The sequence below is a fragment of the Arvicanthis niloticus genome, chromosome 29, assembly GCF_011762505.2.
Source record: "Arvicanthis niloticus isolate mArvNil1 chromosome 29, mArvNil1.pat.X, whole genome shotgun sequence".
Taxonomy (NCBI): domain Eukaryota; kingdom Metazoa; phylum Chordata; class Mammalia; order Rodentia; family Muridae; genus Arvicanthis; species Arvicanthis niloticus.
In genome coordinates, this window is record NC_133437.1 from 25128524 (window position 1) to 25150445 (window position 21922).

The 21922-nt window shown below is 45.1% G+C and overlaps 1 protein-coding gene across 1 annotated transcript in view; it reads right to left on the minus strand.

The window, feature by feature from the left end:
- The window catches only part of Sae1 (SUMO1 activating enzyme subunit 1), a 58296-nt gene extending 36374 nt beyond the window's left edge, over positions 1-21922 (minus strand). The window contains exons 1-5 of the mRNA XM_076927351.1: positions 21728-21922; positions 13520-13631; positions 6617-6790; positions 4414-4556; positions 2537-2636 (exon numbers count right to left, since the gene is read on the minus strand). Of these exons, the coding sequence (XP_076783466.1) occupies positions 2537-2636; positions 4414-4556; positions 6617-6790; positions 13520-13631; positions 21728-21831 (633 nt within the window). The 5' untranslated portion in view covers positions 21832-21922. The remainder of the gene's footprint in view (positions 1-2536; positions 2637-4413; positions 4557-6616; positions 6791-13519; positions 13632-21727) is intronic.

Genomic DNA, 21922 nt, shown 5'->3' on the forward strand with positions numbered 1-21922 from the left:
AGGTCTGGAATCCAGGGGATTGTCAGATGGAATGTGCTGCAGGCTCAACAGGCCCATTGTAACAGCTGACTAAGAATGCCAGCTGGGGAATATTTTGATATCTTCAATTTCTGCCCTCTGTAAGGAAGATACCGCACAAAGGGCAAAGTGCCGGCAGAGAGCAGAGCACTCAGAAATGGCACATCAAGGCTGCCAAGTACTGGCCCGGGGTCCCCACATTCTCTTCATAGTGAGAGAAAAGTGGCTCCCAAATGAAGCTTCCATATCCACCCTAGTGGGCATCATCAGAAGTGACTTCAGGGAAACTTCCAGCTGTGAATGGCTAACAAAGCAAGGGCTTTTTCCATTTGAATGCAAAATGTGGGCCTCAATCAGAGAAGGCCCTTAAGCCATAAAACCCTTCAGGCCAGGGCCAAGTGTCACACTTGTAAGAGGGTGTGATTTATAAACTGACAGAGCCGCCCACAAAGCTCCTTCTGTGCTCCTCCATTTGTTAACAACTTCTCTCCCCACCAGACTCAAGCAGCCATGCAGAGAAAGCCTGAGTGGGCCTCAGAAAGAAAAGACTCCAGGTCTGGCCCAAACTCCAATGTTCACTCTGGGTAATTACAGTCCTGTGAATAGACACTAGAATTAGGGCTTGATAATCCTCTGCAGCAGGCTCACAGACAGATAAAGCTACCCCAACACACACAGAGAAGTAAGGGACACAAAATGCACAGTTCTGCCTTGCAGGAAAACTTCCTCCCAGTGCTGTGGATCCTGCACAGAAGCTCCAATGCTCAACGCAACTTTACATGGATGTTCCAATCAGCTGCTTTCCTTTCTCAACATTTAAATCTACAAGGCAAAGAATAAATATGGGATTGGTCCCATCATTTCTCAGATTAACAAAACCAATACAAGCTACTTCAAATTGTTTTTACCAGTGCAAGATTAAGATTCTCTTGTCTAACACCAGCTAAAGAAACCATTGCTTTCTGACCGCTTTCCTAACTGATTTCTCTAAAATGAGATTAAACACTGCATTAAACCCAACACATGGCCAAGTCCCCAGGTTCTACACCCAATACTGGGGGGGAAAAAAACCAAGAAAAAGAAAACCCACACACAACACCAGCAATTACTATACATATATTAAAGACTTTTCTGCTTGTTTTGAGACAAAGTCTCACAAAGCCCAGGCAAACCTAGAACTGGAGCAAATAGGTCCTCAGTCTCAACTTCCTAAATGCTGGGATTATACGGCATGAGTCACCATGCTGGGTTTATGTGTCACAGGGAGTACCCAGATCCTCCTCTACAACAGAGAGCTCCAGCCCAACTCTTCACCTTTCTGAGACAGGATCTATTACTGAACCTGGTACTCACTACAATGACCAATCAGCAAGACTCAGGAATCTGCTTGTCCCCACCTCCCTGGCACTGGCTTACACATGGGCATGAGCTGCCAGGAGTTCTGGGGATGAACTTGCTCATCACCACCCTTGTACAGTAAACACTATTAACTGAGCATCTCAAGTCACGTTGTGGCTCACAACCGTCTGTAACACCAGTCTCAGAAAGGTCTAACACCCTCTTCCAGCCTCATAGGTCACTGTCACACGGCACACACATATATATAAAGGTAAATCACCCATATACATAAAGGGTAAAAGAAAAAGTGAAGAGCTACACAGAGAAACCCAATCTGGGGGGTGGGGTAAATGTAAACTGGCTCCTGCACAGTTAGGACCTTACTGAACTGTATACCAATGTAGAAGAAAATGATTGAAGGGGAGTAGGTGATAAGTGTTGGGAGCCGACTTTAGCAGAAAGCGGCTAGATCAACTTTGCAGCCATCTGGAACCATATACCCTGATGAAAGACTTGGTTGTCAAAAGCCTATAGCAGCTGAAGCACACTCTGATAAATATATTGTTTATCCCACATAGCTTGTTTTGCTGTTTAGTGACCCCAGCTGTATGGTGCACGTGGTAAAGTGTTTTCACCTGTGTTCTCCTGCGTGTGTATATAAATACCTCAGAATTCCCTTCAATAGGAGAGACTTGATCACACCCTGTCTTGTCTCCATTCTTCGAGAGTCTCCTGCCCCTGCAGCTCCACTGTCTCTCTCTTGACCAGAGCACTTAGCCCCAAAAGTGTTGAGGCAAAGCGTTGAGGAAGAGTAAAGGTCACAACAGATAAGAGAGGGAAAAGTAACTACTTCTGCTCCAGTCTGACACTAGAGGATCAAAACTGATGCCTTTTATGCCAAACCGGTTAAATAAGCTTGTCATCTGGCCACCACAGCCATGCACCAGAACAGTACTTAAATCATTTGAAAAGGCTGCCAGAATTGTAAAGGATTTTTAATTTTCTAGAAAAATCTCATTTGGAATATAAACCCATTTTCTTGGAAGGGAAGAGCTGGCTGGAATCAGCAGTAGCCAAGCCCTACTGAATGCTCACCCACTGTCAGGCTTACCTCATTTGCAGTTATGAAAGGCCCTCCCCATAAGGTCCGAGGGTTTCTGACCTCAGTTCTCTCACTTACCTTTTTGACCATGGTTGTCTCTGATGAATCAAGCTTTGCTCTCTTGGCATCAGGTCCATCTTCCACTCCTTGGCTGACTTTGGCAACTTTGGTTTTTTCTCTAGAGACAGACAATGGGAGGAAGCCAAGTTTGAAAGTTACATCACTGGAATGTAAATTTTAGAAAATGTTTATCAACTCACAGGATACCTACATCTAATGAGCAAAAAGCTGAGTTTGAACCCAGCCTGGTCTACAGAGTCTAGATAGCCAAGGCTACACAAAGAAACCCTGCCTTGATAAACAAAACAAATATATAAACAAAAAAAAAAGAGCAAAAAGGTTTTGGAATCAATGAGACCTGAGCTCAAATCTCACCTTGGCCACTGGAGAGATCTGATAAATCAGGTAAGAATTCTTAAGACTAGCTGTCCCTGATGTGATTATGGGAAGACAACGGCATAAACAAACTGCCAGCATAAGCATGCTCCCATAAGCCAGAGAGACTGCTTTGCAAACATTCTTAAGGAATCAAGAACTAAAGAGCCAAACCTAATTCCTCCCCCTGCTGTGGAAATCTCATGTTACAGTAGCCCAGCCTGCTTCTGTTATAACTGTTCTCATGTTATATGTTATATGTTATAACTGTTCTCATGTTACAGTAGCCCAGCCTGCTTCTGTTATAACTGTTCGATTCATTACAGTCCTAGGACCAGACCTTTCTAAAGCTTCTGGGTGGCTAGGGTAGGAGATGGTGAGAACATGTTTGCCCCTTTCAAAGGTTGTTAGCCCCCACCCCAACTCGTGTTTGAGACAGGGTTTCTCTGTGTAGTCCTGGCTGTCCTGGAATTCACTCTATAGACCAGGCTGGCCTAGAACTCAGAGATCCACCTGCCTCTGCTCCCCAGGTGCTGGGATTAAAGGTGTGCACCAGCCAAGAAACTTGTGGGCCTGAGAAATACCAATGACTTGCTGGAGGGGCTGAACAATGAGAACACTGTTTAGGAGGAAGCTGTGCCCAACATTGTGCCCTCATTGGCAAGGCAGGCTTTAGATGCTATTTGAGAGATTGAGATGAGAGAGTGAGCAAGAAAGTAAAAATATAATGAAGGGTAGCCAAATACCCAGCTCATACAGTTTTATAAATACTCTACCGTCTGCCATCTTTCTCTTGAAAGTTGTAAATAAAAACACTGCAGGTTGTGTCATGTGAGAATTATTAAGCTCTACAGCTTCATGTTCAAAACGAGGGATAAGGTCTGTCTGCTCCATAGTAGGCTCTGAACCTTGGAGCTTTTCCAAGGCAGGCTGAACGTGCCCAAAGGACAACCCATTCAACTAGCAGGTACTCCATCTTTATCTCTCAACATGCAAGCACAAGCTAAGGAACAAGTGTTTAAAACCCAAGCACACTTTCCCTGGACAGCATGTGAGTTCCAACCCTCAAGTTCAGGAGTTGGGACACCCACACGATGCAGTTTGTCCACAACATTGCATGCTTTGGGCTTCAGATGACATCACTGCTTTCAAAAATGGGGTCTACATGTCTCCTAAAATTCTGAACCCACAAGCTAGGCAGGCATGGCAGCACATGCCTTTGATCCTACCACTAGGTAGGCAGAGGTAGGTGGATCTCTGAGCTGGAAGTTAGCCTGGCCCACAGAGTTCCAGGACAGCCAAACAAAGAAGCCATGCCTTGGGGGGGGGGGGAAGACACCGACAAAAATGTGAATCCACAAAATAACTCTACTTCATAATGTGTTAATCTCTTGTTTCAGAATGTTCTGAAGTATTATATTATAGTAAAGTAAGCTACTTCATTGAGGCAGTTCCTTTGCTACCATAACTACTACTCAACTGTGGAAATGCTCCCTTCAGCCTCTCCTCCCAGCACTTACTCTACAAATTCATGCTCTCCAAGATTTGCAAAGGTGTACCCATGGTACCCAAAGACATCTCCTGTGAAGAACTTGATGCTGTTTCTGTGACAGATCTGGTCGACTTTAATGATGACATCTCTGGAGCAGCAAGTCAGGCACACCTGAAGGGAGACAGGAACTGACTGGTAAGAGCTGCAAACTGTGAATCACTGCCCTGGTGTCTACATAAATTTTAAATTAACTGGCTCTCTGGCAGGCTTAAGACCAGTTTCAACAGGAACAACAGGTTCTTTGGGTGCTGTGAGTAAAAGACAAGAGAAGTTGCAGGTTTTGGGGTGTAGAAAATATACATGATATGATGACCACTTCTGACACCTAAGAGAAGAATTTAGCTGGACAGTAAAACCACTCAAGACAATCTGTTCCCTTAATCCATGAGCATATAAACTACACTTAATAGTTCTTATGAAGACAAGCTATCAAGGTAATCTAAACTACAAATCAAGCAAGTTCTGGTGACAAGAAAAGCCAGTTTTTTAACTGACCAAAAGGTCATGTTTGAGTATATACTCACACACACACACACACACACACACACACACTTTAATTTTTTTTAACTATTTGTCCAAGATCGCTCAAGCTTTCCCAGGGTACAGGGAACCCTGTCTTAAGAGGCTGAAGTCAGCCAGATGTGGCAGCACAAGCCTTTAAATCTCTGCACTAGCAGGGCAGTGGTGGAATTAAGTGCCTTTAATCCCACCACTTGGGAGGCGGAGGCAGAGGCAGGTGGATTTCTGAGTTTGATGAGGCCAGCCTGGTCTACAGAGTGAGTTCCAGGACAGCCAGGGCTACACAGAGAAACCCTGTCTCAAAAAACAAAAAACAAAAATCTCTGCACTAGAGAGGCAAGGAAAGGGAAAATAAAATCTCTGCCTGTCTCCCAAGATTCCAAAGCAGCCTGGTCTACAATAGTGAGTTTCAGGACTCTAGAGATCTGTAGAGAGATCCTGCCTGAAAAACAAACAAGAAAACCTAACGGACACTGACACAGAATTGAGAACAGATGAGGTTAGTTAGATATGCCTCATTTGGTGTATCACTGTCAATTCCATAGCCAAAGTGATTGTGTAAAACAAAGGCACAGACACATTGAGAGCAGATGTGCTGGTTATTAGTTATCTCTGTTTTTTAAGACAAAGCAAGGAGGTGGTGGTGCACACCTTTAATTGCAGCATTCAGGAGGCAAACCATGCAAATCTTCAAGTTCAAAGGCCAACCTGGTCTACAGAGCAAGTTCCAGGATGCCAAGACTACAGAGAAACTGTCTTAAAACAAAAACCAACAAAATAAGACAGCCTCAGGTAGCCCAGACTGGCCTCAAACTCAGTCTTGATCTCTTGACCAGGTATGTTTGCTTGCTTCCTTCCTTAACACAAAACATAGGCTATAGCTTGATATTTCTATCAAATTACGTGCAGCTGGCAACAAAATTAATCAACAACTTAAATTTTCAGAACACACGGGCAAAGATTCTGAAGAAAGATAAACGCTAATGCTGAAACCTAGTCTCGGATAACAGAAGCCCAGACAGAGAAGACAGCAGGCACCTTACAAACAACCACAATAGGTCTAAAAGACTGGACCTACTTAGAAACATTTACACAATGTGTCAAGCCTATAGAAGAGAACAGTCTATAAACACACATGGGAGAAAAGTTCAGTGTGTGTGATTTGAAATCTCTTGTACACCCACAATTAATATTGTTAGGCAGTCCTGTTAAGTTGTTAGCTCAGACGTCCGACCGCAGCAAACAGACCACTCCAGACCACACAGTTCCAAGGGGGGCGAGGGGGGAGGGGAGGCTTATTCAGGAGATAAGGCAAAGGTGGAGGGAAGAAGATGGAAGAAGAGAGTGAGGTCAGGGGGTCCTGCCTGTTTTACATGAGCAGTGACGTAGTAGCTCCCAGGTAAAGGTGAGGTAGCCAGGTGGAGTCTGAGAGCGTATAGCGGTTGCCTTGGCAACGGTGTGGGGGTCGCCTAGATGTGATGTTACTGGGTTTGGAGCCTGATACCAACAAGATGTTTGGCCTCAGCTTGGAGCAGTCCTCCTTCCCGCCTTGGTTCCTAAGCACTAGGTTAGAGTATGAATCCACACGGAGCTTTCCACTACTACTTCAACTTGCTTGACTCTCCCAACAGGCTTAATACCAACAAACTTACCGCATCAAACTTTGTGAAGAAGGACTCTGGCTTCTTCTCTATATCCTCAGTGTCTGCCTTTACATCCACCATGGGGTTGAGATTCTGGGCTCGTTCCAAAGAGGCCTCGGCCCTATTTCGCCCCACAGACCCAGTCCGAATCAAGAACTGAGCTCCAGGGTCTTCTGGAGATACCTAGGAAAAAATTCTCCTTAATTCTTCTAGAAAAGAGGAAACCTCAGTTGAGAAACTGCCTCTATCAGACTGGCCAGTGGGCAAGTCTGTAGTGCATTTTCTTGATTAATGATTGATGTGGAAGGGTCCAGTCCATCCCAGGGCAGGTGGTCCTGGTATGAAAGAAAGTAAACCGAGCAAGCCAGGAGGAGCCAGCCAGTAAGCAGCACATTTCTATGGCTTCTACTTCAGTTCCTGCCTTTGTTCCCCTCAACGGACTTGGGACACGTAAGGCAAACAAACCAACCCTTTCCTCACCAAACTGCTTTTTGTCAAGTGTTTTATCAAGGCAATAGAAACTCTCAGACAGGGCTGAAGAAATAGCTCAGTGGTTAAGAGCACTGACTACTCTTCCAGAGGTCCTGAGTTCAATCCCCAGCAACCACAGTGGAGCTGAAGACTCAACTGTAATTAAGAAGGAAACAGGCAGCTGGATGTAGCAATGCATGTCTTTAATCCTGGTACTTGAGAGACAGAAATGATCTGAGTTAGAGTCTGCTTAGTTCTAGAACAGCCAAGGACACAGACAAACCCTGTCTCAAACAAAACAAAGCAAGAGGTCAGCCAGCATCACTGAGGCCAATCTTGTTGGGAAATGTTTGCTCAGGGTCAGCACACAGCTGTGGTCCAGACAGGGCCTAGACCTACCTTATGATAGCAGCTGAGGTACTGCAGGGTCAGAGTGCCTGAAGAGAGCCCAAAAGAGGCCTGTGGTGAAGATGCAGCCCAGTTGCCACAGAGATGCCAGCACTTGGAGATGCTAGTACCAAAGACAGAAGCAGCTGTGGAATGGTGCTCCTCAGGCTCTTTGGAGACCAGAAGATCCTGCGTCACAGGCGTCTGACACCAAGGTTTGCGCTGTTGGACTTTGACTGAGCTCAGGTTTTTCCCTCTTAAGAGTAAGGAAGCACTTAACTTTCTTTCTTTCTTTTTAAAATTTTGCAGGAGCACACAGTTAATTAAGAGACTTGGTTATTTCTTAATGTTTAAAGAGACTGAACTGTTAAAGTGCTTGAATTTAAAAAAAAAAAAAAAGACTGTTTAGTATCTTATTGGGGACAAATCAGAAAGGAAAAGATATAATTAGTGATGTGTTAGTTTTTTTGGTTTTTGGGGAGGGGAGTTTTTGGCCAACTTATCAAGCTAAAATTATTCGGAAAGAGGAAACTCAAAATGAGAGAATGCCTTCAAGCAGATTGCTCACAGGCAAGGTGTGTGGGGGGGTGTTTTCTTGATTGATGGTCGCTGTAGGAGGGCCCAATTCACTACAGGTAGGGGTGTCCCTGATTGTCTCCGTGAGACCGGAAGCTAAGCACACCAGTAAGCACTGTTCCCCGTGACTGTTTCCATCCTTACCTCCACATTTCTGCCCTAACGTCCCTCAGTCATGAGGTAACCTGAAAGTTGCAAGCTTAAATAAAGTGTTTTCTTTCTGAGCTGCTTTTGGTCATAGTATTTATCACAGCAATAGAAACCCAGCTGACTGTTCTTCCTTCTGAGGCTGTAATCACTGCAGTTAACTTTTTAAAACTGGCCATTGATGGTTAAAGAGCACCCTCTTGTGTTTACAAGGGAAACTCTCCAAGCAAAGTTTAAGATTTCCTCTACTTACATTTTACTTAGTAAAACAATCGACTATTAATTCAGTAGTAAAGTCCTTCCCTAGGACACAGGACCTTCCTTCCTTCCTTCCCTGAATGGGAAGAACCCCTCCCTACCCTGTGGGGGCATGGAAGCAAGCAGAGTAACTGACTTCTTCATCAAGGGTAGATGCCAGCAGAGCCTCAGAGACCAGGGCTACCAAGTAGATCCATCCATATCACTCAAAAATATTTCATACACAAAACATCTAACTTACCAAATGAATTCACCAGAATTAGGTTCAGGCGAAGTTGAGTCATCTCCTCCCATTGCCTCCCAACTATTCAAAAGACATACTCTTGACAGGGTTTTTCTGTGTAGTCCTGGCTGTCCTAGAACTCAACTCTGTAGACCAGGCTGGCCTCAAACTCAGAAATCCGCCTGCCTCTGCCTCCCAAGTGCTGGGATTAAAGGTGTACGCCACCACTGCCTGGCAGGACACACTCTTTCTTAGTATCAAGAAAATGTGCCAAGTCTGGCTGGAGAGATAGCTCAGTGATTAAGAGCACTGACTGTTCTTCCAGAGGTCCTGAATTCAATTCCCAGCAACCACATGGTGGCTCACAACCACCTGCAATGGCATCTGATGCCCTCTTCTGGTGTGTCTGAAGACAGCTACAGTGTACTCATATACATAAAATAAATAAGTATTTAAAAAGGAAGAGCCAAGTCAGGAGTTGGTAGCACATGTCTTAAAACCCAGCACACAGGAGTAGAGGTGGGTGGATCTCTGAGTTTGAGTCCAGCCTGGTCTACAGAGAACCAGTTCCAGGAAAGCCAGAGCTACAAGAGAAACCCTGTCTTGAAATATTAATAATAAAAAGGGGTGGCATTTTTTCCAAGCAGCGCTCTGTCAGTGTCATGTTTTGAGTTACCACATCCTGTTGGGATCTCACTCCCTTAATGCAAGGCAGAAATCTGTGACTAAGGGCAATGGCTCTGGACTGTTCTGGTTAAATCAAATCCTGGGTCACCACTGACTGTACTGCCTAAGTGTATAAGAAACAGTATAGATACTCATCATTCCACAGATTATCACCTACCACACAATATGCTACTACCCTGAGATCAGATCTTGGCTCTTCTTCCATTGATAAAAACATTCTAGTCTCCATAAGGCCCTGTGAAGTAAAGCTGTGTGTAAGATTCCATCTCAGGGTCCATTGACTTCACTCTGCATAGTTCCAAAACCAACTCACTGGCACTTTTAATTTCTACCAAAAGATGGTGTCATTTTTAAAGTCACTCTTGCTGCAGACTGGGACCCCTCCAGTCATCCACCTCAGTCTATTAAAGTCACCAGACCTGAGTTTTCTTACCTACTGCCTTCTGGAGATAAGTCATTAACAAAACACTAATCGGCCTGGCAGTGGTGGCACACGCCTTTAATCCCAGCATTTGGGAGGCAGAGGCAGGTGGATTTCTGAGTTCGAGGCCAGCCTGGTCTACAGAGTTCCAGGACAACCAGGGCTATACAAAGAAACCCTGTCTCAACCCCCCACCCCAAAACAAACAATACATTAATTGCCAAAGCCAAAAACCCTGTCTTCACATTCCTGGCCTGCATGTAGCCCTTGAGTGTAGCCCTGAAGTAAGCTGGCTAAGGGTGTGGGCCCTGGACTCCTTACCAAGACTGAGGCCTGCAGTAACCAGGACCTAACTTCTTCTCCCTCGATTTACTTATCTAGCAGATGGTGACAGGTCTCAGAACTCAAGTAATTCTGAGAACAAAAAAACCCAGTTGAAAGTCATCTTCTGTTCCTCTTCTTGGCTTTGAATTCATGCATGTATGTTCCAACAGATTCTCCTGTTTCTCACACCAGTGCACTTTTTTTTTAAATTTATTTATTTATTTTATTTTTTGGTTTTTCGAGACAGGGTTTCTCTGTATAACCTTGGCTATCCTGGAACTCACTCTGTAGACCAGGCTGGCCTCGAACTCAGAAATCCACCTGCCCCTGCCTCTGCCTCTGCCTCCCAAGTGCTGGGACTAAAAGCGTGCGCCACCACTGCCTGGCCCAGTGCACTTCTTGACATCTCATCACTACAACTGCTTAGACCCTTTTCACGGCTCATCTACAGTATGTAGCACACTTGTAAAATGGTCTTAACCTTACATCTTGAGTCAACAATTACTGCAGTGATTACTGATACACTCAAACACACCTAGAAGATCTAGATTAGCGATGAACTTCAATAATGGAGGTCATCTTGACTGGTGATAGAGGCCAAGGCTGTTCAGGTTGCCTTCTCCCTTTCTTTGAAACTATTTAATGAATAGTTTCAGCTCTAGCAGACCCTCTTAAAAGATCTCTTGCCAAAGAAGTCTTTCAACTTGATAAACACCTCCTTAACTCAGATCAGAACCCTAGGAAACCTCTCAAGTCTCCATATCACAATCTGAGTTAAGGAAGCCAGACTGGCTTCTGGATAGTGCTTTGAGAATGTGAACCAGACTGTAAGCACCCTTTTATTCAGGGCACAGCAGACTTCAGATCCCCGGGAAGTGCTCTAAGATGTGTGAATATAGACTAAAAATCCTAAGGGGCAGACATTAAAACCCTCATCTAAATGAAAACAAAGTCTGAGAAGTCCATTGTGTAGCTGTAGAAGCTGGGACTATAGCCAAGTCCACATGATTCCACAGCCTTCCAAACTATTTTACACCTCTGCCTCCAACAGTGTTCAGGAAATTGCAGAAGGAAAAGCATAGTGTATTTATGGACTGTTAAATGTATCTGATGGGAGTAGCACTAGGCTTCAGGAAGTCCATCATAAACCATACCTAACACCAACCCTGGAGTGCTTTTGTATTTGTATCACTGCCTGGGTTCTCTATGGTGTAGCTGGGGTTGAGGACACTCAAGAAGGTACTGTGGCCCTCCAAGTGAGCAGGGAAAGAAAATCAGCCCATCCATGCCTTTCAACACTTGGCAGCCCTTAGCACTCTTCTGACATGGCATCAGAGCTGACATGGCATCAGAGCCACCTCACGTATCTGGTATTCAATAGAACTACTAGAGCCCCACAGCCAGACAACTGCTTGGTGGCACATGTACTAATCCTCGAGATGTGCTCCTGCCTGTAGGGGGCACTGTAGTCTTAGAAATATCATCTATGCTGTTTGCTCACAGATAATGTATTTTCATATTCTCTCTCTCTCTCTCTCTCTCTAAATGTTTGCTGTATTAGAGTTTTGATGTGTAGCCCAAGATGAATCCGAACTTGCAGCAATCCTCCTACCTCTGCTTTCTGAGTGCTGGGGTTATAGGTATGTATCACCATACCACTTTCCTTCTTAGACTTAACTTAATTTTTAGATGGGGATATAGCCTAGTTGGCAATAATATCTGTCTAACAATGCAGCTCTAGGTTTGACCATCAGTGCTTTATAAATAGTGTGGTGACTCATGCCTGTAGTAACAGCACTGGGGAAGTAGAGGCAAGATCAGAGAGTTCAAAGTCACCTTCACCTGTTCAGTTAGCTTGAGCTAACTGAAATCCTACCTCAATAGCAATAAAAATGCCAGAATTGCCGGGCAGTGGTGGCGAACGCCTTTAATCCCAGCACTTGGGAGGCGGAGGCATAGGCAGGCGGAGGCCAGCCTGGTCTACAGAGTGAGTTCTAGGACAGCCAGGGCTACACAGAGAAAGCCTGTCTCGAAAAACCAAAAAGAAAAAAAAAAAAAAGCCAGAATCAATGGCATATTCGTTTGTTTGTTTGTTTGTTTTTCAAGACAGGGTTTCTCTGTGTAGTTCTGGCTGTCCTGGAACTCACTCTGTAGACCAGGCTGGCCTCGAACTCAGAAATCCGCCTGCCTCTGCCTCTCAAGTGCTGGGATTAAAGGCGTGCACCACCACTGCCCAGCATGGCATATTCTTTTGATCTCAGCACTGTGGAGGCAGATGGCAGGCTGATCTCTGTGAGTTTGAGGTCAGCTTGGTCTACATAGAAAGCTCCCAGCCAATCCTACATAGTCAACCCTGCCAGGCACGAAAGAGCATATATGCCTGCCTTTAATCCAGCACTCAGGAGGTGGAGACAGGTAGATCTCTGTGCGTTCAAGACCAGATTGGTCTACATAGCAAGTTCCAGGGCAGCCAGGAACTACAGAGAAACTCTGTCACAAAAGAAACTAACAAACAAACAAAAGTTGTGACACAGAACAAGTAAAGCCCATGGCTTTCTTCATATAACAGTAGAAAGTTCTAGTTTTTTGAGACAAGGTCTTGTAAGTTTGAGGCTACACTCCAAGTCCCATGGCAGCCTGCACTACACAGTGAGACCCTGCCTCCAAAGACCAAAAAGCAAGCAAATAAACAACAAAAAATTGTTAGAAAATTTACATGTCAGTGAAGCTTGAAATGTATAAACAAATACTTCCACCCTAAAGGAAAGACAAGCCAGAGAGAGCTGCACATGAACCAGGCAGGCACTGCTGTGCTATCTCTGTATGATGTACAGCTTAACACTAGATGCTCACCACTCTGTATATGCAGTCTATATACCTTTTCTCTGATTCAATATTTTTCAAAGTAATGATGGTGAGCCATCTACAACAAAATTATTTTGACTATTTTTTATTTATATACCTTTATTTTATGTGCATTGGTGTTTTGTCTGCATGTATGTCTATGTGAGAATGTCAGATCTTGGAGTTAAAAACAGTTGTGAGCTGCCATGTGAGTGCTAGGATTTGAACTCTGGAAGAGCAGTCAGCACATTTAACTGATGAGCCATCTCTGCAGCCCCATTGCGACTTTTTTAGGAGCCTCATTATGTAGCAAAAGCTAGACTTGAATTTATAATCCTGCTTCAATCTCCTGAGGACTATAGGTATGTGCTATCACATTGAACCCAGACATCTATATGTTCCCATTCCTGAACCACTCTAAGCCTTCTGAATCAGCAGCTCAGGAGTTGAGGGCTACATATTTGCGGAAGCCTCCATCCGTCTCCCACCTACAGTGCCAGTGAACATGGATTTGCCCAGCAGCACTCACAGCACTGCCTCTTGAGGGGAGACAGGGCAAGCAGACAGCACATACCTGTTCGTGGTCCAGCATGGTGAGCCCTTTTACTCCTGCCAGGATAAGATTCTTGGCAATTTCAGCCCCAAGTCCTTTCATGCCAACAATCAGCACCCGGGAAGCTCGAAGCCTATGAAACACATGTTATATTAATCTGATGACCCCAAATGTTAACTTGATTTTCACTATATGTACCACAGAAACATCACTGAACCTTCAGATCTAGAAAACTGGTCCCAAACAATTCTGCACAGACAATGACTTCTTTATCAAGCATGTGCTGTGCATCCTCCCCACAATGTACAGAGCAGTAAAGAAAGCAGCTCTTCACACATAAGACCAGATGCTGGGCCAGGGATATAGCTCAGTACGTACAACACTTGCCTTGCATGTATGAGGTCCTGCATGGATCCGCAAAACCACAAAATAAATGAATAAAAGGAAGACAAAAGGAAGATGCAGTTTTAAACAGACCAGTGGTACTGATGAAAACCTTTCTGAAGGAGTGTATCTGTAATCTGAGCAGCTAGGAAGCTGAGACGAGAGGGATCCCAAGAAGTTCACATCCAGACTGGATTACAAAGACCTTGTCTCAACAACAAAAAGAAACCCAGAGGTGGTTTTTAATCAAAATAAAATAAACAACCAATCAACATACAGATAGTTGAAAAGAAAACATTCCAACTATAGAAAACTAAACCTGTAAACACACAAGCCCGAGAAGGGATACTTGAGGCTGGGAAGGGTGGTGCACACCTTTAGTCTCAGCACTTGGGAGGCAGAGGTAGGCAGATCTATGTGAGTTCAAGGCCATCCTGGTCTACAAAACGAGTTCCAGGAGAACCAGGGCTGTTACACAAAAAAACGTGTTTCAGAAACAAGAAAAAGGAGAGGAAAAAGGGATGGGTGCCTGGCTTGACTGTTTTCAGAGACAGCAAAAACAAAGAGGCTACAAAGTGGTGCAGAAAAGACAAATGTGAGGGATGAAAATGCGGTGCATGGCATGAGGGCTCTGGGCGGGCACTAGAAACCATAGGGTGAGATGATGCCACAGTTAATAGAAGACTGGAGTGGTTATGTGTGCACACCAACTCAGACTAGTACAATAACCAAAGAGGTGGTGAAAAGGGCAGGGTATTTATTATGGTATTGGAGACTCAACTCAAGGACTCCTGCCAGAGCAGGCAAGTGCTTTACCAATGAAGTATAACCCTAGCTCAGCAAGAGGAACATTATTTAATCTGAAGCACTCAAGCAAAACACATGGAAGCATAAGAATGAGTGCACACATGGAATCCCAAGACTGGAGAGATGGAGACAGGATAAGGGGTCAGAGTCATGCTCTGCCACATCGTAAAGTTTGAGGCCAAGCTGAGCACAACAAAAACAACAGGTAGGGGAATTGTTCTGATCTCTATAAAGAAAAATAAGACAAAAACCCAAAACAAACAAAGCACCTGGAGAACACCAGGGGCTCTTCTCCAAAATGGCTACAACAATCAGTGAGTGCTTACTTAGAGTTACATCAAGAGTCTTTAGTAAGCCCAGCAGCTGTCAGGTGCTGAGGTGCATACCCAAGATCCTAAGGAAGAAGGATGGGAAGTCTGAGGCCAGTTATAGTACTATATAATCTTAAAACTAAAGACAAAATAAAGCTGGACATGGTGGGCCATCCTGTAATCCCAACCCCTGGATCAAAAGTTCAAGATCATTCTTTACTTGAGGTCAGCCTGGGCTATGAGACCTTTTCTAAAAGATGAAAGAAGAAGAAAAAAACAAACCTCAACAAGGCATAATACACACCACACAGGTTCATATGAAAGCCAACTTTATGGTTATGGAGTAGAAATTAATACTCTCAAAAGAAAAAATTTTAAAAGCTAATATTTAAGCCAGGTGGTAGTAGCAGCAACAGCACATGTCTTCCCAGCACTTGGGAGGCAGAGACAAGTGATGGGTCTCTGGAGGCCAACCTGGACTACAGAGTGAGTTCCAGGACAGCCAGGGCTATAAGAGAAACCCTGTCTTGAAAAACTAAAAACCAAACAAAACAAATGGCAGACAAATGCAGGAGGATTGCTGCAAAATTGGTCTTTGAACTGAGTTCCAAGCCTGTCAGGACCACAAACAGAAGCATCATCTAGATTCTGAGGTAATAACTGGCATGTAAGAAACAGAAACAGTACACAGGTGTTAAGACAGACTTTTCTTAACCCCCACCACTTTCATTATAAAAAGCCTAGCTAGTCACACACTTGAATCTGGATTTTTTTTTCAGCACCCACTCTCAAAAAGAATTGTTTGAGACTTGGCCTCATATATATCAGGTGGCCCTAAACTATGTAGCACAGGATAGCCTTGAACTCCAACCCTCCTGCCTCTACCTCCAGTGTGTACCTTCTTGCCTAGCATATTTGGTACTAGGATCAAACCCCGGGCTTCATTCGTGCAAGGAAGGCAAGCAAGGGCGCTCCGCTCCCAGCTCACACTCAGCTGCTCAGGACGGTCTGCACTGCTTCACCAGCTCTGTCGAACATTATCACATGGCTGCTCACCAGGACTTCAAAATCAGAACATTCCACACCCCTTACACATACTTCTTCCTCTCTGGCCCATTCAACCACCTCCCCCCCTCCAGTGTCATTTCCTCGGGTTCTGAGGAGGTTAATATCCACTGTCAGCTTGATCATTTAGACTCACCATGTGCACACAGCTCGGGGTATGTTCTATGACAATGTTTATATAAGGGTCAACAAAAGGGGCCAGACCTACCCTGACTGTGGGCACCACAGTCAATCAATGGAGTGGGTGCACATTCAATGAAAAGGAGAAAGCTGGCACAGGTTCCACAAGCAAAATGTCTGCTGCATGAGGATGCATGCCTGAGGACGAGTTCCATTCTCAGAAGCTACAGGAAGTTAATGAGAACCAGTCCACAAAGCTGTCCCCTGACTTCCATGCATACCTGCTCAGATATACACCCCGTCACAGACATTCAATAATAAATAAAATTCCCACTCAGGAGGCAGTAGCAAGTGTGAGTTCAAGACCAGCCTGGTCTACATAACTACTTCCTAGACCCTGTCTCAAAACAAACAAAATGATAACGTTTAAAAGGACAGCAGGGATCGGAGCACCAACTGTCACCTGTTTGCTGATTGTGTGCAATTCCACCAGTCTTCTCACATTCTTCTTTATCACATTTATGCTCTGGGATCCATTCTATTCTTCCACTTTTTAGGTCCCTGAGACTGAAATCATGTTGTCAGGATTTGCAGCAAACACCTTTACCTGCTGAGCAAGCTTGCCAACCTCGGGGGCCTTTCCTACCATGGCACACTCAAGGGAGAATGACCTCTCCAGAACTTTTCTTGCAGCAGCAATATTTAAAGTCTCTAATGGTCCCAATGACACAGGCTTGCCATCCCAGCTGCTCAGGAGGCTGAGACAGAATCAAAAGTACAGAGTAAAGCTAGCTAGGAGAGGTGGCTCATACCTGTAAATCCAGCGGGCCAAAGGAAGTTCCAGACCAGCTGTCACAGAGAGACCCTGTCTCAAAACACACACACAGACGGCTGGAAACACTAAAAAGAGGGCTATTCTGTGAACAAATTTACAAAAAGGGAGAAAAGGCTTCTGACCAGTCTCAGGTTACTGCATGGCTTCTCCAGTCCCCCAACCCCCATCCACTACAACACAGCTCTTCAGAATGAGGGGTCTAGAATATTCTCTTTCTTTAGCAGCAAATGGAAATGAGTATCATGCTTTAATCTTAACCACACATGCCAGGGCCCCAGAGACCATAGCTTACTTATGGCCCAATTATATGAAAAAGGCTTAAAACACTAGCTGGCACACAGTCAGCACTTAATGAAGTAGCTATTATTTATATTCTCTGAAGTAGCAATTCCCCTTTTAGGATTCAATCCTACAGATGTACATAAACATAAAAATTATACAGAAGCTTGCACTGTGGCAATAGTGTAGTCAATGAGGTTTGTCTGAGGCACAATATTTGAGTTGAAAAAATATGTACACCATATACATTCTTCTACTTGACCAACCTATCTATCTATCTAGGTATAAGATATTCTAGATATCTTATACCTGTGATCATTACTTCTCAACTGTACCCACGAGTACAATAAGCAAGCATATATAATTCCAGCTATGTTGGAAGCTGAGGCAGAAAGATCATTACTTGAACACAGGAAGAACAAAACAAGACCTTGTTTCTTTCTTTAAAAAAAAAATATTGTTGTATTCACTTGCACACACTTTTGTGCACATGTGTGCAGGAGGCACAGGTGGCTAGATCCCCTGGAAGTGGTGTTGCAGGAAGTTGTAAGCTGCCATGTGTGTTCCAGGAACTGAACGCCAATCTCCTGAGAGAGCATAAGTGCTCTTAACTGAGTCATCTCAACAGCCCAAGTTAAAAGTACAAAAACAAAGAAGCCATGGCTATAACTCAGTTGATAAAGTACTCGCCTAGCAAGCACAAAATACTGGGCTCCATCCCCAGAACAGCATAAATGGTGCGTGGCACACAGCTGTAATCCAAGCACTCCAGAGACAGAGAGAGAGGCAAGAGATAGGAGGACCAGAAGTTCAAGGTGATCAGGTGTGCCCTTCCCCCAGGCCTGAGAAGGCCTGCAAGTCTTTTACCACAATAGATCAAGCAATTGTAAGACCTAGGAGAGGCATTACATTACCAGCCTTGGCACCTTGGAGCCTGCTACCTGAGCTAAGAAGAATGGACTGCCTGCTGAGCTAGCCTTGACACCTTCCAGACTGCTATCTCCTTGCCCAGCCCCTGGGCTGAACTGAGAAGAGAATCTGGGGGTGGGGCTTTCCCTTTATATGTGAAAGCCAATTATTAAATTTCAAGCCTTGATCAGAGAACTTTGTCTTGGCTTCATCTCTTCTCGCCCTCCGTCCCCTTTCATTCCCAGCCCCCCTTTCAGGTGAACCCACTTGACTTGTGGCCGATGTCAATCAGGCTGAGTCTAAGGCAAGCCTGGAGACCCTGTCAAAATGCATCTGGCTCCCATGCTTCCATTTTATCCCTTATAATCTACTGTCCCCACTTCAAAGACATGTTTGTAAGAAAGCAGTGGTAGCACACACCTTTAGTTCCAGCACTAGGGAGGCAGAAGGAGGATGATCTCTGAACTCAAGGCCAGCCTGGCCTACAGATTTAGTTCCAAGACAGCCAAAGCTACACAGAGAAAGAATTCCTATCTTGGGAGGTTGGGGGAAGACATGTTTTGTTTAACCTACTGGGCACAACTCAGGGCTTCATATGCTAGGCCCTTGCTCTAGCCACTTACCAGCCCAGATAAACCTTTTACAATGTAAGCTACATTTGGTCACATGTTCAAATCTTTGAATGGTCTCTGCAAGCTTGGTGCAAAATCAGTCCTGTGGATCCTTATTTTTCATTCTATACTCTTTAACTCACTAATCTGCTAAAGCCAAACCTGCTTCTCTTCTCAGGAAGTAAGGCTGCTCCCAACAAAGGACCTGGGTATTAAGGATCTTATTTGACCTCTCCAAGTTTAAACAAATGATTCATTCATTAGTTATGAGACTTTCTCTAGGAAAGTAGCGTTTTCCTAGAGAAGCCCATAATGACCTAAACTTTGCAGGGTTTGTTTTGGTTTTGGTTTTAAGGAGGGGGAGACAGGGTTGAGATTATGGACACCAGCTTCTTATACAGTGCAAGAACCAGAACCTAGGACTCTGTATAAGCTAAGTAAGCACTGTATCAACTGAGCTATACACCAAACAGCATGACACCATGCTTAAGTGACATGCTGGATAAAAAGGCACAGGTCAAATTTCAGCCAACAAAACACAAACCTCTATGCTAACTGACATTATTAAAATCCTCAGAGAGAAAAGGCCTTAAAACAGAAATTTCTTGTTTTGTTTTTTTGATAGTCCCATGTAGCCCAGGCTCGCCCTGAACTCCTGGTCCTCCTGAAGCCACCTTGGAAACACTAGGATTATAAATATCACTGCACCATGATGCCAGCTCTCCTAGCACTGGGCAGGACTGCTCCAAGTTTGATGCCAGCCTGGGCTAGAATGGAACCCTGTCTAAGGAAAAATAAGCCATTTGCTGAGATAGGCTGGGAAGCTGGAGTATTTGTAACCCAAATAAAACACACATGCCTAGCATGGGATTCCACTTCTAGCCCTGAAACTATTAACTGCTCATAAAACCTCTTAGGGATGTCAGTGGTTCAACACTCTTTTAATATTTTCCTTTCTTCTGTTGCTCGATATTCAGACTTGTGATGTCGGCTGAGCGTAGGAGTTGTCCATGTGCTGTCTCATTTATAACACAATATCATAGAGTCTATTTGTTCCTTTTTTTTTCAGACTGTGTATGTCGAACATTTGAGAGGATGCATGTGCAGTACCATGTGTGCAGTGCCCAGAGGCCAGAAAAGGATTTCAGATTCCCTGCAACCAGAGTTACAGGTGGTTGTGAGTCATCACATGGATGAGGGGGGGACAAAATCTGAGCTGACTTCCAAGAGCTGCTCTCCAGCACCCACCCTACCCACTCCTTCTTTTAAAGTAAGGGTCTCACTATATAGACCGAGTGGCCTCAAGCTCACTGGGAATAAAGGAGTATGCCACCATGCCAAGGCCTTGAACTTCTGATCTTCCTGCACTCACCTTTTGAGGGCTAAGATCACAGACACACACCAACACATCTTGCTTATATGGTGCCTCCCTCCTCAGCCTCCTGAATACTGGGATTACAAGTGTGAGCCACCTCAACAATGTACAGAACAAAGTTTTCTGGCTTGTTGGGGTGTTTACGTAGACCTAACCTGCCTCTTGATAGGATCAAGGCTTGTATCACCATGCCTGGAAGTATTTTTTGGTTTTGGAGATAAGGTGTCCCTGTATCTCACAATGGAATCAAACTCTGTACTGAAGACTAGTTTTGAGCTCATTCCTGCATCCTCAGCCTAGGTACTGCAATGTCAATGTCAGGTGTGTGCCACTATCCTAGAGCCATATTACTACGGGACTTTATTATTTATGAATATTGCCCTTAGCCAGTATCAAAATATAATCCTCAACCTGGGAAGGAGCCCAAGCAAGATGCCTCACCAAGTAAAGTGCTTGTCTCAAATGCCTGGGGGACACCTGGCAAACTGCGTTTAAACCTCAGAATCTACATAAAGGTGAAAGAAGAGAACTGACTGCACAAAACATCAACACCGTGGAAAACGTACAGAAGTCAATACATAAAATTCTAAAACCTCTCCCCCTAAAAATGCTTAGGGAGCTGATGTGTGATGGTGCATGCATGTATCCCAGCACTTGAGAGGCTAAGATCTCTGCAAGTTCAAAACCAGCCTATGCTAGAAAAACCATTAACTTTGGAGTTTGTTTTGAGACAGAGTCTCACTGTGGTAGCCCTGGCTGTCCTGGAGCTACATAGATCAGACTAACCTTGTACTCAAAAGAGATATTCCTGCCTCTGCCTTCAGAGTACCAGAATTAAAAATATGAACAACCCTGCCCCCCACAAAATAGAACTTGAAAATGTGAAGGAAGCCAGGAGTGGTGGCGCATGCCTTTTTAATCCCAGCACTCATTTGGGAGGCAGAATCAGGTGGATCTCTGAGTGTGAAGCCAGCCTGGTCTACAGAGTGAGTCCCAGGACAGCCGGGGCTACCCAGAGAAACCTGGTCTGAGGGTACGGGGGACAGCACCTGTAGCTGTGTGGTCAATAAATTCGACCACTCTGCGCCTCTCCAGGAGTCCCTTTGTCAAGGACTTGCTCTCGAGCACTCCTCAAAAGGAGCCTGTGGCGTTTGTCAAGTCCCCAGGGCTTCCAACACTGGTTCCCATTGACTAGAAATTATTGAGCTCGGGCCCGCCCCCACAATGTGCACTCATGCTCACTCCTCTTGCACCCTAAAAGCTTCACCTAAATCCCATCATCCCCAGGTACAGACACCGAGGGAGCCTAGAGTTCGAATCCTCCCTGCTCCCTGCCTCCTCCGAGGACACTCGCACTACTTACTACTCAGGGGATATCTCCACCTCCCATACTTTGCAGAAACACCCTCCTCCATCCGTCCATTCCGAGGCACTAGAAAACCCAACTGCATCGATCCCGACTCCGCCTTACAACAGGGCGGCACCCGCTCCCTCAGAACCCACACGCCGACCCAGGCCCGCGGCGACCCTCACCGCTTCTGGGCCTCCAGTCCCCACAGGCGGATCTGTCGGTCATACTGCGCCGCCTCCTCCTCGCTGATGCCGCCGCCGGCGCTGACCTCCTCCTTCTCCACCATGGCGCCGGCTTTCAGCTCACCAGCTCCCGCTCGCTCTAACCGCCAGCAGACAACCCGTGCGCCAGGGAAGCGCTTGCGCTTGCGCCTGCGC